At 38.5% G+C, this 19,511-nt stretch overlaps 1 protein-coding gene across 1 annotated transcript in view; it reads right to left on the bottom strand.

The window, feature by feature from the left end:
- Positions 1 to 19,511, bottom strand: part of THSD7B (thrombospondin type 1 domain containing 7B) — a 993,808-nt gene that overhangs the window by 216,106 nt on the left and 758,191 nt on the right. The window contains exon 15 of the mRNA XM_043487921.1: positions 14,725 to 14,903. Within this exon, the coding sequence (XP_043343856.1) occupies positions 14,725 to 14,903 (179 nt within the window). The remainder of the gene's footprint in view (positions 1 to 14,724; positions 14,904 to 19,511) is intronic.

The raw sequence follows: 19,511 nt of genomic DNA, 5'->3' as shown, positions 1-19,511 counted from the left end.
CATTCAAGAGCGCTCCACCCTTACGACCTAACCACCTTCCAAAGCCCCATCTCCAAATGCTCTATCACATTAGGAATCAGGGATCAAAATATATACACTGGGTGGAAACAAACACCAAGTCTACTGCAGTTAGCCTACCCTCCAATGACTCATAATTTATTCAAAGCAAGGGGTGTTACACTTTCACCATGTCAGAAATCCTACACACAGGGACTTCCCTGTGTGGTCCCGTGGTTAAGAATCTGCCTTCCAATCAGGGGATGTGGGTTCGATTCCTGGTTGGGGAACTAAGATTCCAGGTGCCCTGGGCCAATTCCTGAGCCCATGCTCCACAACTGAGAGCCCGCATGCTGCAACGAGAGAGCAGCCCACGCACCACAATGAACTGCCCTCCTGCGGCAACTAAGACCTGATGCAGCCAAAAATAAAAATAAGATATTCTACACACATATAAAAAATCCATTTGCTTCTAAAATATTTTTCTTTCCTTGTTTTCCTTTTTGTTGTTAGGAGAGCACATGGAATTTAGTGACACTGTTGTGAGTGCTCAGTCTTGGAACAATTATGATGGCAATAGAAAACAATATCTACTTTGTAAAAGCCAAAGTCTCAGGGTGAAATGGGACAGGTAGACAAACAAAAAAGATTACAAATAACTACATGGATATGCACATATTAAACCACACTCTAAGTGTCTGATGTCTCATTGTTTTGCATTTTCTAAGATACTACCTGTACCTATTCTGAATGTATCATCCCTCAGGGGCTGTTAAAATGTTTTAAAGCAGCTATAGATCTCAATCTAAATATATAAATCTCTTTAAATGAACACTTTCACTGAGATTTCTGTTCTATAAATATGGGCTCTTATTTCACCTCATACAAAATGATATTCAGCTCTACTTATTCTTACCATCTGCTATTGTCACTCTCATTACCAAATGGTGTTGCAACATTGAATAGTCTATAGAAGGTTTTCTTGGATTGGAATGTTCTGCAGGAATCTAAAGAAGATATTGCCCTTGGTTTCCTTCATTAGAGTTCTTTTGAACTCTTCCTGTTATGTGCATAATTCCAACATGACTTGAAATTACTGATAAACAGCCCAAAAAAGGGTTGCCACCACCTGGGATCCTGTTAAAATTACAGCTTTTTTTCCCTTCCCCACAGACCTACTGGCCTTGCCTGGTAGTTCAGGGGTAAAGAATCCTCTTGCAATGCAGGTTCTATCCTTGGGTCAGGAAGATCCCCTGGAGGAGGGAATGACTACTCACTCCAGTATTCTTGCCTGGGAAATCCCATGGACAGAGGAGCCTGGCAGGCTACAGTCCATGGGTTGCAAAAGAGTCAGACATGACTGAGCGACTAAAATGACAACAGCAACCAGACCAACTGAATCAGAAGTTTGAATTTTGGCAAGCTCTGTCAATATCCAACTTCAATGACTGAGATGTGACTTATAGTCCTTTAGGGGAGTGAAGGAGGCTCTGGAAAACTTTACTGGTTTTAAGATTCTCTAGAGAGAATTCTTATTCTTCTAGTCATTGTTGCATCAGGAGGCTATGCCTGACACTGCTGATTGTGCTGTCATCCTGAGGTTTATCTTTCATTCTTCAGCTGACTTCATGCCAACACTGATGATGAAAAAGCAGAGAAACTGAAAAAAACACTATGTCCTTGATGGCATTGCTGAGCCACAGAAACAATCAACCCTGGAGCCCACAAGACCGCTGGGTTTCTTGTTATATGAGGTAACGCATTTCCTTATTGTTTCAGCCAGTTTGGATGGAAGCTTTGGTTAGTTGCAAAGCATCCTAATAACAGAGGAGAAGCAGGAAATTTTTCTGATTGAATCCATGTTGGTTTTATGTATTTTTTCAAAATGGAAAGCATCTATGGCCTGACCATCTATATTTTCAACCCATGCAGCCTCTCTCTTGAGTTTCCAGGAATGCAAGCTCCCAGTGGAAACTTGTGGCACAACAGAGTAGAAATTGGAGGAGGAAATGGCAACTCACTCCAGTATTCCTGCCTGGGAAATCCCATGGATAGAGGAGCCTGGTGGGCTACAGTCCATGAAGTCGCAAAGGAGTCAGAGATGACTGAGGGACTGAACAGCAGAATAGCAAACTCCTCCTGGCTTGTCATTCTAGAGACGCATATGCTGAATGAATGAATAACGGCACAGGTGCAGAGAATTAAAGTTATCTTCCAAAGTATTTATAATTACTCTAAATTCATTTTTATTTTTACCTCTTCTCTTTTTGAAAGCTACCATGACTCATTAATAAATTACTATTTCTTAGAAGTCCCTGTCCACATCATGCACTTATATGATTGTACCTGCCACATCGCAAGTTTATATGTCTCTTCCCAATGTCCCTAATTATACAGCATGAGAATTCACATGTGATACTTGTCGAGTAGTACAAAGCAAAATATATCTACCTTCTTATCATACCACTTCAAACCATGGATCCATGTGATATATGTTTCCACCTATTCAGAGGTATTTGCCGAGCTTCCAGGTAAGTTCTCTCACACAGGAAAAGACCACGTGTTCAGTTAATCTCAAAGAGGTCACTTGCTCGTGGTAAAGTCCATTTGCCTTTAGTGGGTAGGGGCAGTCACCATGTGGGCAAGCACAGTGGGGGTGTGTATTTCAGGATGAGGTCAGAGTGTCCCTTACTTACTTGTTTTCCTTAGTGAATAACACGTAAAGAACACATTCGCATCACTGACATTTCTTACTGCACTTGCGTTCATTTGGATATAATAGGTATTCAAAGACAGGCAGTCTTTGAACAATAGACAGGTAGTGCCCCTGTTCCAGTCGGTAATTAGGTGACAAGTCACCTTCCTGAGCCCCAGTTACCTCTTTCACAAGAGGGTGGGGTTTCATTCCACAGTAGTTCTCAGCCCTAACTCTACATTAGAATTACCTGAGGATGTTAAAAAAAAAACAGACCGTTGGATCCCACCAGCAAAATTTCTGATTTAGTTGGTCTGAGTGTAGGGCAGGAATGTAACACTTCCCCAGTAAATCATATGTGCAGCCATGATTGAGAAGTAGGAGACCAGATATTTTCAGGTTTCTTCCTAACTTGAGCTATTCTCATATATGATTGTCCTGGAATTTCTTAGTACTGGTCAGTCAGACACTCTTTTCTCAGGCATGGAGAATGCTGCCTAAGAGCCTCACATCCTACCTACTTGGCCTTCTCTTAGAGCTATTTTCAGCCCAACAAAACTTGGTAGCAGCCATAGAGAAAGGGATGTAGTTACCCTGTAGGCACCTAAATAGGTGTAGGGATATAATACACTGTAGGCATCACCAACTCGATGGACATGAGTCTAAGTTCCAGGAGTTGGTGATGAGAGGGAAGCCTGGCGTGCTGCACTCCATGAGGCCACAGAGTTGGACATGACTGAGCGACTGAACTCAACTGAGGCACCAGAAGGAGAAGAGAAGGATATATGGAAGATGTTTCTGAAGCCATTTAAATTATCTTTCTAGCTCATGAATAGGGACATGTTTTTGGAGAAGGCAATGGCACCCCAACTCCAGTACTCTTGCCTGGAAAATCTCATGGGTGGAGGAGCCTGGTGGGCTGCAGTCCACGGGGTCACTAAGAGTCGGACATGACTGAGTGACTTCACTTTCATTTTTCACTTTCGTGCATTGGAGAAGGAAATGGCAACCCACTCCAGTGTTCTTGCCTGGAGAATCCCAGGGATGGGGGAGCCTGGTGGGCTGCTGTCTATGGGGTCGCACAGAGTCGGACATGACTGAAGCGACTTAGCAGAAGCAGCAGCAGCTCATGAATAGGGACATGTTTTGCTCTCTGTACCCAGAGTTCCTCTTTCCCATCGCTTTGGTCCAGCATCCACAAAGGGCATGGGATCAGTTTCAGGTGAGACCAAATCAGACTGCACAGCCAGGTGATGATAAATCTATGTTTACTCCAAATGCAAACCACTCAAAATACACATTCAACTGGCCACTGGGCTGTAGTAAAGTGTACTTTTATTGGAAAAAAGTGAACTTTTGGTTATAACATGAATTATACAGACAACATACAAACCCCAGTAAAAAATATATTAACAAAGCAACTTCAATGCACCTTACTACTTTAAAATCACAGAGGGATAACACCAAAAAGAGCAACCTTTCACTGCACCAAGGCCAAATTCCAACTGCCAGTATCTGGATCTCAGTGCCTATGTGTGTGTTCAGTCACTCAGTAGTGTCCAACTCTTTGTGACCCCATGGACTGCAGCCTGCCAGGCTCCTCTGTTCATGGGGATTCTCCAGGCAAGAATACTGGAGTGGGTTACCACGCCCTCCTCCAGGGGTTCCTCCCAACCCAGGGATTGAACCCAGGTCTCCCACATTGCAGGCAAATTCTTTACTGTCTGAGCCATCAGAGAAGCCTATGAGCTTTTTCCAAAACAGAATGCCCATACTTAACCTGAAAGGCATAGACTGAACATTCTTCTTAGTGAAGCACTCTCAGAAATTTCCATATGAATACCCCAGTTTCCTGGCCTTTCAGGTCTGATCAAACCTGGGCATGGATTTTGCATAGTCCCCCAGAGTTCTCCACAAGTTTAGGCTTCAGTGGCCACCATGTACCTGGCTTTATTACACGGGTACCATATTGTTTCTTCCCTTCCTTGTAGCACTTATTTTACTCTAATGGTGTGACCTGCACTTGATAAACACAATTTTTGTTCACAAATCCTATCTCAGGCTCTGCTTCTGGGAGAATCTAACCTAACACAACACTGTCATCAGCTCTCAAGGTGTTCATCGAAAACTGGGCAGTATATCTGTTTTGGGGGTGGTGTGAAGAGACAGCTGAAAAATAAAGAATAAATAAGGAAACCAACTAGTAGGGCAAAAGAGTCAAGTAAATGTGAATGGGAGACGTGAGGATGGTGGGGGAGGCAGAATACAGCACAGAGGGTCCTCAACTTGCAAATTTTTTACTTTACAATGGTGCACAAGCAACATGCACTCAGTAGAAATCATACTTCAAATTTTGAACTTTGACCTTTTCCTGGGTTTGCTTGCTTGTATACTCGGTCGTGTCTAACTCTTTGCAATCCCCATGAACTGTAGCCCACCAGCCGCCCCTGTCCATGGGATTTCCCAGCAAGAATACTGGAGTGGGCTGTCATTTCCTCCTCCAGGGCATCTCCCTGACCCAGGGATTGAACCTGTGTCTCCTGTATTGCAGGAATATTCTTTACTGCTTGAGCCACTGGGGAAGCCAGGGGCTAGCAATACATGGTACATACTTTCTTATGGTGCTGGACGGGGTAGGGGGCAGCAGTCCCCGTCAACCAAGTGATCACACGGATAAACATCCAATACAATCACAACCATTCTGACAGAGACAATGATTCTGGTTTTCTTTTTCCCCCTTTGATTATAGAATTCAGTAAACTACATAAGATATTCAACACTTCATTAAAAAATGCTGTAGGCTAATGTAAGCACTTGTTCTGAGCACTTTTAAAGTAGATGAGGCTAATCGATGACGTTTGACAGGTTAAACGAATTAAATGCATTTTCAACTTAAGATGTTTTCAACTCTCAGTGTGTGTATCTGGGCATAACCCCATTGTAAGTCAAAATACATGCTCAGGTAGGTTATATTTAGAAGCTAAATTTGAGCAAAGATTTAAAAGTAGAAAAATACATTTAGGCTAGTATCAAGTTTTCCTTTCAAATAAAATTTAAAATTTTGAACCTACAATGACTTTAATATAGTTGTTTTCCCTTGTTTTAAAGCTGCAGAAAAGAAACAGCAATTTTCACTCTGTGTTGCTGCCATCCTAGTTTATGACACATGGCCCCTGCTGGCCCCTATTTGATATACAGAGCATTGGAGAGTTTGGTTCAGTTCTCAGTTCTTGCCTGAGACTGCTATTCATACTAATTTACCTTCAGTTCTAAGGATGACAAGACTGGTGTCTGTTAGCGTGGAAGCTGGCTATGGACAACACTTCCGCTGTCCAGGGCCACCCTGTGGAGGTAGACTTTGCAATTGCTTTCATACTTGCTTTCAGCACAGGTGACCCTTGCCTTGTCATCAAAGAGAAATATTCCTCTTCAGGGAAGGAAACGACTCCAGTTTGCCTTGGGCAATCTTTATTTATTGGTTCGGCCAAAAAGTTCATTTGAGGTTTTCTGTACAGAAAAGCCCAAGTGAACTTTTTGGCCAACCCAAAAAATGGGAGCAAAGCTTGATTTTAATCCAATGTAGAGGGATCTGATAAGTAGTTCTAGGGTAAAGGTGATACAGGCAATCTAATTTTATTAAGAATGTTTGGTAATTCGCAATTTAAAGGCAGTGTCTGTTAAAAGAGATTATAGTAGATACCAATCAACTGATTTATAGGATCATCTTGAGAATGTTAAATTCTCACTGTTTATGAAAAAGCCTGTATGAGGGCTGATGAGTGGATAGAAAGACAGAAGTGACCCCTTGCTCTTGACTCAGCAGCAGCTTCCCTGGCCTGAGGGCCTTGCTGATTTCACCATGACTCTGGGCTCATAGAACATGGTTGGGGCAAGATCATGAAACGTCTTATAAACTCTATCATATAGTTTGTGTTTTGTTCTGAAGATAACAAGAAAGAAGCAGAGGAAGCATGATGGGTATGGCAGCAAGAAGGCAGTGCTGACACATTTGTTCTCTTTGGGAAGAGATGTATATGTAGTAGGAGACAGCAATCACTGATGTGCTATGATATGGAAGGTGATGAGATAAATACTTAATACATCCATATGGCTTTCACACCTTTTTACATGATGTCAGACAGGTCATATTTCAAGTTATTATCTAGAATTATGTGCTACCTATATTCAGAATGATCTGTGGCAGTGTATAAGTTAAAATGAAGTGCCAATTATCTAACTAAAGTTGTATATATGCATAGCATATGACCTAGGGATTCTACTTTTAGGTCTGTGCCCAATAGAAACGCACACATGTGAGCACCAAAGACATGTGCAAGAAAGGCTGCAACAATGTTCTTTGTAATAACCCTAAATTGGAAATAATCCAAATGTCCATCCATTAATGAAAACAGATTAAAATGTGGTATACAATCTAATAATGGGATACACACAAGGACACTACATAAAGCTGGAAATGAACAAAATTATTGCTATCCATCACAACATAGACAAATCTCACAAATATGCAGAAGAGAAAAAGGCAGACAGAAAAAGAGTACATAGTACAGAATCCTTTATGTAAAGTTTCTTTAAAAATTATAAAACTAATTTATCCTGTTAGAAGTCTGAATAATAGTTCCATTTGGTGAGAAGAAGATGGTAGAGAAGGAGTTAGAGTTCAAAAGGGGGCAAGAAAGATATTGATAAAGTATTACTTCTTGATGTGGGTGGTAACTGAATGGGAAGATTCACTTTGTGAAAAGTCATGGAGCTCTACTAACATTGATTTGTTTATCTTTCTGTTACACACCTTAATAACATTTATATAAATAAAGATCCAAAGAACCTCAAGTTCATAGGAAATTAGTTACAAATATGTAATCAGTTACATCCCTTTTTCCCACTAGGAAAAAATGAAATATTAAATAATATAGGTGAAAAAAAACTGAACTGGAAACAGAAATTATGTGTCAGAGACGAAGAAAACAAAATCCTAAAATTTATCAAGTACTTAAGTCTTTGCCAAACAATATAACAGGAAGTTTATGTATATTTTCATTTTATATTAATTAACACAATAATCTTAAAAGGCAGCTGTTATTGTTATACTCATCTGGCAAATTATGAAACTGAAACTCAGCAAGGTTAATTAACCTTACTGAGATTTAGTAAGGATAAATAATTTTCTCATGTTCTCACAGCTAGAATGGGGCAGGGTAGCACTTGACTGCAGACCTGAATGACTTTTAACACCTTATATACATCGTTTCGATAGTGCAGTGGTTATCACGTTCGCCTCACACATCAGTGGGTCAACCTGAGCAAGTAATCATCCCCTCTACTGCTGCTGCTGCTAAGTCGCTTCAGTTGTGTCTGACTCTGTGCGGCCCCATAGATGGCAGCCCACCAGGCTCCCCCGTCCCTGGGATTCTCCAGGCAAGAACACTGGAGTGGGTTGCCATGTTCTTCTCCAATGTATGAAAGTGAAAAGTGAAAGTGAAGTCTCTCAGTCATGTCCGACTCTTAGCGACCCCATGGACTGCAGCCTACCAGGCCCCTCTGTCCATGGGATTTTTCCAGGCAAGAGTACTGGAGTGGGGTGCCATTGCCTTCTCTGCATCCCCTCTAAGCCCTAGTCTATTCCTCTATGAAATGGGAGAATACTCTCAAATTTGCTTGGAGTAGAAAAGAACTAGTGGTTGTGTTCACCGTTGATATTAGAAAGGGCATGCTAGGTCAACTGCAGGGAAAATCTTTTCCAGAGCTGGCTTCAGCAAAAAATTATCACCTCAGTGACAAGATTCTCAATTCAGCAGTGGTCATCAATGTGCCTGATCAGAAAAAGGAGCAAAGACAAAGCTTTGTAAATGAATATGCCTTATGGAACTTACTCTTGGGCTGACCACAGTTTGCAGAGCTGGGGTCTGGGAAACTGTTTTATACCAACTTTTCCTCCACCCATGGTGATTTTTCTACTCTCATGATCAGTAAGGGTTATGAAGCAAACTCTATATTCCAAAAGATTTAGATAAGCTTCTCAGGGAGACTATTTTTATCTTGACTCTTAAGTCATGTTGTTTTTGCTGTTCAGTTGCTCAGTCATGTCTGACTCTTTGAGACCCATGGACTGCAGCTTACCAGGCTTCCCTGTCCTTCATCATCTCCTGGACCTCGCTCAAACTCGTGTCCATTGAGTCAGTGATGCCACTGAATCACCTTGTCCTCTGCTGTCCCCTTCTCCTCCTGCCTTCAGTTTTTCCCAGCATCAGAGTCTTTTCTAATGGGTCAGCCCTTCAAATCAGATGCATGACAGGAGGAGGGAAGTTTACAACTTGCATTTAAAACTTAAAAGGTAGGATGATTCAGGAAAGATCTGAAAAGTAGATTCTGCCAATACTTTTTTCTAGAAAAGTACCTAAGCACGTCTACCTGAGTACTTGGTTAAGAAGACAGTTTTGCAAAATTTCCAATATAGGTGATGTGAGGCTGCTGCTGCTGCTGCTAAGTTGCTTCAGGCATGTCCGACTCTGTGCGACCCCATAGACGGCAGCCCACCAGGCCCCTCTGTCCCTGGGATTCTCCAGGCAAGAGTACTGGAGTGCGTTGCCATTGCTTTCTCCAATGTGAGGCTAATATTACCTAATATAATGTTTCAGAACTTCAGGAGTTAAGGGACTAGGAATAATATGAGGTATAACAGCACATTGGAAAGGGTTCCAAAGACAAAATTTGACAAAATTTGCCCATTTCACGATTTTATAACTATCTCCTGCCAATTCTGGAAACCCTGCCCAGCAACAGCATTAGGGAAATTTGCCAAGCCAACTTAGTAGAGAACTACCTAGAGGTACATAGGAATCTCTTGCATTGAAAACTAAAAATGAGTTTGCGTATGTGCAGAGCGGCAATGCCCAGTATTAAAAAACACAGTAAAATGCAAGAGAGTGGACAATATGTAGAGGACAATTGCTTCTCATGAGTGACACTGGCAGTTCTCAAGAAACATGATCAAAGTTGCTTAAGATTTCAACAAGTCTGAGGGGCAGTCCTTCTGGAATGATCAACAGTAGGGTATATGTAGATACAAGTGTAAGGGGGAGAGGAAGCTCTTGAGAAGGAAAAAATGATTTTTTCTTGTTTTTGCTTGGAAATGACCACAGGGCAAGAACAAAAATGAAAGACTGATTGCTTCTCCTGCAAGCTCTACTCAGCTTAGCTAGTGGTTTGTCACGAGTAGAAAGCACAGCATTTGGGCTGGCAGACAGCCATGAAGGATATGAACGGATGAACACCAGCCTTCAGGAATCATTTCACTCTGCCTATGAGATGGGGTGACATGTACTTGGGCTTTGCTATAATAATTACTATGTCAGGGAGAGGTGAAATGTTTTAGCAGTATCTGTCTTTATTAAATCCTCCCAAGTAACCCTAAGGAATAAATCATGCTGCATCTCTTACTTTTGTGACCTATGATATTTCATAATTAAACAAGTTCTCCTCAAAGGTGTAATCAATCACCAACCCCTACCTCCCTAGGCAAGAACAGTACACCTGAATGTACTTGATCATGGATAAGTGTGGGCCTTCCATGTTAATGCTCAAGAAGATGACTTCTTGCTCCACTACGGTCTGGGGCTCCTGCCAATTCCAGAGTGAGCAGAACTCTGCCAAGAATGATTTGGACTAGGTTACGATGAGTGGAAGTTGGGCAGGTCCAAAGGAACCAAGAGGCCAAAATCAGCTAAATCAAACTAAGCGTTAAATGTAGCCATATTTTTCTGGGTAAACAAACATTCAGATTGAATGACAGTTATCCTCTTTCCACATCCCAACATGTTACTAATAATTAATGAAGCAATATTAAAATGAGCATAAGCTACTTCTCTATGGAAAACTTTTCTCATCCAAAGTTGCCTTCTAAGGGAGAAATGCTCTTGCTAAAATACAACTGTTTACCTTTGGAAAGAAAGTATTCTTTAAAATAGTATTACCTAGCTATGAAAAATAAAATGAATTATACTCATCATTTACAAATTTCGGCCACTTCTCTTTGGGGTAAAGACACACCTTTAAAATAGAAATGGTTTCTAGAAAACATTCATTTAATTTATATCCTCTCATTCACATGCAAACATAATCAAAACTCTTTCAAAAATGTGTTTAAACAGATAGATTTTTTAAGAAGTATAGGTAATGAATCCCAATGTAAGATTTCTGCTCATGTGCACTGAACACATAGATTTGCAACATATAAACAACATGAATTTCCTGCCCCTGCCTTGCTTTCAATTGTATAAAGAATTCATAAAGGGAAATGTCAACCCAATGGAACTTTAATGTTCTCAAATTTAATCTTCTATTAAGCAGAATTACAAAAGAAAAAGTACAGCAAAAAGATACAGTATAAGTACACTTAAATCCACTCACTACATTATAGATTGTAAAAAATTTAAATATATTATCTATTTGATTTTGCACAATAGAGTCAAGGACATCAGGCAACTGACCTGATAATTCAATAAACTATTTAGAAGTTTTCTAGCTAAATGAAAGCTTTGGGTAAGCTGCATGCTGGAGCTATTTAGCATCACAAATACACTTAGCAGAAAACCATCAAAGCATAGCTGTCACTTTGGTGCTTCTAGAGAAAGAGCTATCATGTTGATAAGTTTTAGTTTAAAGGGAGGCCTTTTATGAGAGATTATAAATATCGATTTCACAAACTGACTCAGAGCAGTTTATGAGTTTGTGTACATAATATCAACTCTTTCATTTATATCACTGAGTTAAATTTCAATGGAGATACAAACACAGGATTTTTCAGGCAAATCATGAATGACTCTTAAGGACAATTTGGAGTTCTTATTTCTTCCTGAAGAGCTCAAGTTTTTTTGAGAATTCGAATGGCAAATCACAGCTTAAGAGACCAGAGTTCTAATATATATTTTATTCTTTCTATAGAGATAGCCACCCACTCATCCAGAGAGAAAATAAAGCATCCAATGAATATAATTTGACAATTCACTGGATGGTGTACCAGGGGCTAGAATGAGTTACAAAAGCAGAAAGGCAGCCTTGCCCTCAGAAAGACCCCATGTTCTAAAACGAAACAAAGGAGGAAAGTGACTAAATATATGCAGGTATACTAACATTTACACAGCTTGCACATAATATACATATATGTGTATGTATACATATATGTGTGTATAATAAGTACATATAATACACACACATAAGAAAGTTCAATATTTTTACAAATTATATGTTAGGCTCAATCTGTCATATACTGAATCTTCTTTATGCACAGGTACTGAAGTTATGAACTTTTCTCACTGCTATAATTTGGTTATATTTTTTAAGCTTTTTCTTATGGGTGAATACATGAGAGAGTATTACTTTGGTTCCAAAAATAGGACGATAAATTGAGACCTAAAAACCAATTGGAAAGAAGACCAATAACCTAAGGCCAGTAGTAAAATTGAACTTTACAAAACAGCCTCAGTGGGTGTACCTCTACTAGATCATATTTCCAGCTTAGAGAAATAGCGAGCTCTTCTATAGAATAATAGAAGCTAGGGAATATTTCTTAAATAATGAAAATTCCTGACAATTTATTTTCAGATGAATTAAGAAAATGTGGATAACTTCAACAAATGTCAACAAATAACACACACACACATACACACACACACAAAGGGGGGTCTGCAATACATAAGAGCAAAAATATAATGAAATCCACAGACAACTTTCCACAAATACAATTTTAAGTAAAAGTATGCTTTAGAAAAGAAAGGCCTCTAGTGACAATTTCCTTTAGGATAGTATTTTTTACAATTGCATTTTTCCTTGCCATTCATAGACTTACAAGTGAGAGGGAGGGCTTATTATTTACTATCTTGATCAATTATGTTAAAATATCAAGTATGGATTAGGGTGAAGTTTTTCAAGTTTAAACCACATATATTATAGATACCTAAAACCTCTTTGCATCAGAATACATGCCATGTTAAATTTGATTTCTGATAACTAAATCTCAGGATTCACTTCTGAGCATCAAAACCAATGTCTTTGGAATGTTACCCATTTCCTTCCCAAGTGCAAAAGCTAGAAATAGCTCCTGCAGACAAAGCCATCTTTGCATAGTTTTCACATATGGAATTTATCTAAATTATTTTTGAACATGGGATTAATTTTTAGTGTGTACTACTTAAGTGTACAAGTTTTAAACATCAGTTAAGTGTTTAGAACAAGTTTCCTTTAAGTCCTAACAGGCATACAAGTACTTTATCTTATCCATACTCTCAAATTTTATAGACAGTTTTTGATACATTTGCACATACACAGTGAGAATACAGTTTTGGGATCTGCACTCAAATGAAGTCCTTTTACTCCCTGGATAATTTTCTAGTTCATAAAAGTAGCATATTAAAACTAGTGTTTAACACTAGTATTATAAAGGCTTCAGTTTCTTTTATGGTTTTGAGGAGACAAAAGAATTATCACACATTATTTATAATTACAAATGCCTGGCAGTTATTTCCTTCTTTAAATGCCTGGAAAATCCCCTGGGAGGGTAAACTAGTCTTCAGACAGAGGATTCATTTCAAAGTCCTCTTTCTGATCATCAACCTGGGTCATATCTTTCTTCATACTGAGGAGGTTTCTCTCCTCAAACTCCCCCTACTTGAGTTGTTTCCATCCTGTTTTCATTAATCATATCCCACCCTTCCCTTCCCCAAACTGTTGTACTTGTGAAGTTTTTTTTTTTTTCTTTTTTTGGACAAATTTGTGTGGATTTTGCAATCCTCTGAATTGTTTTTTCCCCAATATGCTTTATATTTGCTTTGAGGGAAGAAACCAGGATCATCATTTTATTCCACATAACTTTAAAAAAACTGACTAGCCTAATACTTTGCCCTGTCCTAGAACACAAACATTTTTTGCTATTATAATAATTTTTCATTTTCAGCAAGTTATATATCTTTTATAAAAACTTACAAAAACAGCTAGAGATGTCAGTCTTGAAATGACAAATGATATCTGAATAGAAGTAGTACTAGATATGTTATTTATATTAATTAACTAGACATTGGATTTCCCTTCCATTAAACAATCTCTATAGAAAGTCTGATCAAAATGGGGATTAGAGGGAAGAAACAAATAGACTTAGTAATAGAAGCCTGTGTAGCTATTCTGCTAAAAGTTTCAGTCATAAAGGATCTGCAGACCCATGTTTAAGGCACACTTCACTTAAGAATAAAGAACTTATTAACAACTGTCATCTTGTACTTCACCTACTCAATTAATTAAAATGTATATATCAGTCCATGTATAATAACAGTATGCAATCATGGGAGAAATTTGAGTTCTCTATCATAATTCTTAATTAAATCTTAGTTTCTGTTATATGTTATTTCAAAGCTAAATGAAATATTCTAATCAACTTTGCTTAAGATGGCAATTTTATTTGATATCTACATGACAGTGTACGCCTTAGGTTCCATTTAGGAAAACAGCTTTGATTTAGGGGGAAAAGGTAGAAAAATAGCTCAGAAGAGACAGAAAGAGCTGTGAAAACACCGACAAGATTAGGAACAAAGAAAATTAGGATGAAGAGTTAGGTAAAGGAAAAACAGAACACCAGTTTTGGAGTATGTAGATGAGACCGCTCATTGTATCTATAGCCATAAAGTAATTGACATTCTCCCAACATTATTGCATACACATACACACACAAACCTTTTATAATACGATTAATCAAATAACATTTCAAGATAATTTAAAAACCAACTGGATTTCATTTTTGTAAACATCATTATAGCTATTACTACCAAGTTGTTCTCGGCATTGTCTAGGAGTGGGCAAAGCTTCTATTACTAATTCTATTATATTAATTTCTACCTTCTTATCCACACTTCTGAACTTCTAATAACTTTTTATGAGCTACTTATAACAAGATAATGACTTCAATTTCAACAGGAAATAATAAAGGAGATACTTTTTCAGCTCTGTATTTGCTTCATGTACTTTACCTGATTCTTGAGATCCAATTTGGGACACGGGCGACCTCCATTGTATGGTTTTTCTTTCAGCCATTTCGATCGAATTCTCACTCCAATCCCACAAGATGAACTGCAAGACCCCCAACTTGACCAGTCACTTAACTTGCAATCAAATGGGCAAGGAATGACACATTCTTCTTGAATATAGCCTGGAAAATATTTAAAAGAAGTGAAGAAAGTCTGATCAAAATGTACTGATCAAATTTAACTTTGTTTCCATTATTAGACATCAGATTGCCTAAAAATATTGCTTCAGGGGTTTCAATAAACAAAAGATTTCCAAGAGAGATACATATGACTACTTCTCCATTCCAAATTTGTGCCATCTGCTTACTTCATAGGCAAATCTGGGATTGAGGAAGGAAGAAGGGAAAAGTGCAAAGTCTCGCTTTCTGATAAGAAGAAATGAAGCAGCTCAGGGTTAATGATGGTACTATCTCCCCATGCACTGGATCTACATTTCCTCTTCTGGGAACAGAGAGCATAATATAGTCAATCTCAGCGCCTTTGGTCTGCAAAGATTTCACAAAGAAAGATCTTGATTCTCACTGCTGTGTGGTGTGACTTGAAGGTAGAAGGAGGACAAAGACTGAACCACAGATTAGGAAGGGCAGGATACTACTGAAAGAAAAAAAGAGGAATAGTGAAAGGCTGTACATGAGATGCTGGACTGGAATCAAGAGGTGAGGGTTGAGGTATAGTTGTAGATGTTCTAGCTTTACTAGCTCTTATTCCTGTCCTCAGCCCACTTCTTGCTACAATCTTTCTCTGATTAACCATCACCTCTACAGATCATTACCAAATATGTATTCCCAATTTCCATCTCTCCAATAAATTCTATGCCACCTACTGATCTATTCTAATCAGATGCCCTATTACCCTCAAATTTAACATGTCTAAAGCTGAGGTCACCAGTTTTCTCCTAGAAGATTCTAATTTTCTTATATTCCTCACCTTAATTAACTGCAACATATCTGATTTCTGTATACTGGTGTATGAAGTCACTCAGTCGTGTTCAACTCTGGGATCCCATGGACTGTAGCCCACCAGGCTCCTCAGACCATGGAATCTTCCAGGCAAGAGTACTGGAGTGGGTTGCCATTTCCTTCTCCAGGGGATCTTCCCGACCCAGGGATTGAACCCAGGTTTCCCACGTTGCAGGCAGACGCTTTACCGTCTGAGCCACCAGGGAAGCCCATACTGTATATACAGGTGTATATACCTGTATAATCTCTTTCCTTTGAATTTGGGCAAGACCTGTGATTAGATTATGGTATGTGGCAAAAGGGAAGAGAATGCACAGATATTACTAGTATGCCAAATTTTGAATTAATCCAAAGGAAGATTATTCTGAGGGGTCCTGAATTAATCAGGTGAAAATCTTTAAAAGAGTGGGCCTTTTGTCTGTGTGTGTGTGTAGAACAAAATTCTCCACTTGTCTTAAAGAAGCAAATAGCTGTGCTATAAAATGCCTACAGGTGGCCACAGGGCAGGGGACCACAGGCAGCTGCTAGGGCCTGGGGACAGCCCCTGGCTCTCAGCAAGCAAGGAAACAGGGGTCTCAGCTCTGCAGGTTATAATACATGAAGATGATTCTGCCAACAATTCCAAGGGAGCTTGGAAGAAGAGGTTCCCTCAATCACACCTCTGCAGAGCCTTAAATCTTAACTTACAACTTGATTACAGTCTGGTGAGACTCTTCAGAAAAGAATTTAGAGGCCATGGCTGTACTCTGGACCCATGGAAACTGTGAGATAATACATGTTTTGAAGAGCTATGTCTATGTTAATTTGTTATGCAGCAATTGAAAGCTAACAGATTATCCAAAATAAAAAATATTTCAGTTACCTTAGACCAGGCTCCATCATTTTACACATATATTAACTAGTTCTTATGTTGAAGCATCACAACAATGTCCCCTACTCTATAATTCTTCCGGTTCATCCCTGGTTCAACTCTTTCTGGCCCAGAATACTTAAATATTCTCTCCACGAGTCTCCTTTTTTCCAAATCATTCTCTTTGGTATTGGTCAGTCACTCTGAGGAAAAAGTTACTTTTCTAAAATACATAATAATTTACACTAGTCCTTTTATAACCTTTGCTGGTTCTCTATTGTCTTGAAAATAAAGTGACAACCACTTTGCAAAAACTTTGATTCTTCATAAGTGGCTCTAAACAAAGATTTTCAACTTTGGCCACAAAATATGTTCCCATTGGCCAGGTTATACTATGGACTAATTCAACCGAATCTCAGAGGATGGGACCTAGGCAGTGGTAGTTTTCAAAGATCCCCAGAGAATTCTAATGTGTAACCTAGTCTCAGAACAACCGCCTTGACTTGTTTTCCTCCTGCCCTTCCCTCTCCTATATCTTGAAAGTGGCTCAGATGCTATAGTCCATGGGGTCGCAAGGAATCAGACACAACACGCACGCGCGCGCACACACACACACACACACACACACACACACACTTCAACTACTCTCTTGTAGTTTGGTTGACCATCTGGCCACATCACTCCTCTGCCATGCCCAGTCTGGCAAAACTTCAGATCTAAACTGGTCCAACTACATTCCTACTCTGTGCTTAATAATGGAAACCAAGCGGAGATTAAGGCAGTGCTAATGCCACACACTGCTTGGTGATTCTTCTGAGTTTTCTTCTCGCTCCCATTCCACATGACAGATTTACCAAACCTTCTCTCCTGTCTTCAAACTTTTAAGATCTGTTCTTTTTCAGAAGAAATAGGAATGAATATGAACTGTTTTCATTTCCTATGACTGTATTTGTATGAACTTCCATATTTTTCTTCTATCTTCATATCACAATGGAAAAGATACTCATTTTCTTATATAAGCCATCTTTTCACCACTTGCTATCTCTCTACACTCTCTCACTCTCTAATTTTAGAGTTACATTTCTCTTACATTAATACTACTAATTAATACTAGAATGATTGTGCATTCCCCAAATAACACTCACTGATAAGAAAGAGCACATTTTAAACACCTAAGTCATCAAGAAGGATCCCTCCGAGGTTGAAAACAAATTCTATTTGGGATTGTTAACATTCTCTATCATTTATCATAGTTTTAATTGTACAGTCATTTACTAAGGAGTTTTGATTTTTAATTTAGTACTAGGCATGTAAAAAATGCTAACTACAGGATTAACTAGAGACCACAGGCATTACTTGGTTTTACAGAGAAACTGAGTCACAAAATAATTCCATTTGCTACTGAATGAAAAAAGCAGGCTAGTAATTAAGTGAAACTAACTTTCTTGGTGTAAATGCTTCAAATATGAAATTTCAGGAGACGTAATATAAATAAATTGTTATTACTTGTGTCTACTTAGATTCTATTTTAAAGCAGATTTTGAATTAGATGCTCTTTTGAATCAAGGAGACTTAAATATCATCTATATTTGCATATTGAAGGACTTTTAACTACAGGGCCTCTTAGCGATATGTTTTTCTTTTTTTTCCCCGTGATAAGACATGAACCCAGAGGATCTCTATGAAAGTCAAGGTCATAAATTCAATGAGTAAAATATAATTCTGAAATTCAACAGATCTGAGCAACAGTGACATTTATTTTTCAGAAAAGTTATTTGCATGCTAGAGTATACTCAAAAGGAAAGATCATACTGAGAACCATTAATAACTGCATAGTTTTACACCTATCTTATAATTGAAAGGATTAGTTTTATCTACCTAATACCTACAACTGTTGGTAGCAGAATATGATCAAATGTGACTACCTACAAGTTAACTTGCCATAAGAGAATCCCAATTTCTGACTATGGAAACTTCATATATGTTTTAAAAGTTCATTTCCATAAAACATACCACAGACTAGCTGCGTTGGCAACATTCATAAATCTAAATCCAATTGCTATGAAAGAAGCACTTTTTCTACTGAAAATACTTTACACTATAATTTATAAGCAGAATATGTTGCTTGGACCAACATATTACTTGACCTGTGGATGCCTTCATGTTCTATTTTAGTTATCTGTATGCATATGAAATTGAGTATGATAGTTATTACAAAATTATCAGTAGAGAATGCAACCAACATAGTGATTTTATAAGCCATATACATTGTACATAGTAGGTATTCAAAAAGTATCTATTGATATTATAGATAAAGATGAGCTGAATAAAATATATTCATAGAATCTGTATGTTATAGCTGGAGGAATTTAATGATTTACCCCCAGCAGAGCTGAAGCCCAGGTACCTGGTTTCAATCTATATTAGTAACCCCCACATATTGCTCTTTAGGTTAGTTCAATAGATGTAGGTGAAAACACAGCTCTCTAAATATAACGGCCTCATTGATAAGACCACTTCTCAGGATATTATGTGCTGTGAATATTTTTCTTCTAGCATTCAAGTACTAACACTTCCCCTTCACACCTCTCACTGCCCTCTGAAAATCTTGTTTTGGAAGATGTGAAAGAAGTAAATATTGATGATATGAATCCTGAGGAAATAACCTAGATTAATTTACTTATATTCTCCTACTGTGTAAAGTAATAGCAAACATCTGCCTAGACAGTGAATGTTCCATTGACTAACACTGCTAAAAGAATGAAAACACACTACCAAAAATAAAATGTTGCTCATCTCTTCCCCAGTTCAAAGTGAAGAGCTGGGAGAACTTTGTGAGTTCGAATGATATCATGTCTTCATTTGTCCATATTTAAAGATTTATTTATACATTTTAGTCCTATTATTTATCTAAGAAAATG

Source organism: Cervus canadensis, chromosome 15 (genome assembly GCF_019320065.1).
Source record: "Cervus canadensis isolate Bull #8, Minnesota chromosome 15, ASM1932006v1, whole genome shotgun sequence".
Taxonomy (NCBI): Eukaryota; Metazoa; Chordata; class Mammalia; order Artiodactyla; family Cervidae; genus Cervus; species Cervus canadensis.
This window is presented reverse-complemented; position numbering and strand designations above follow the sequence as displayed.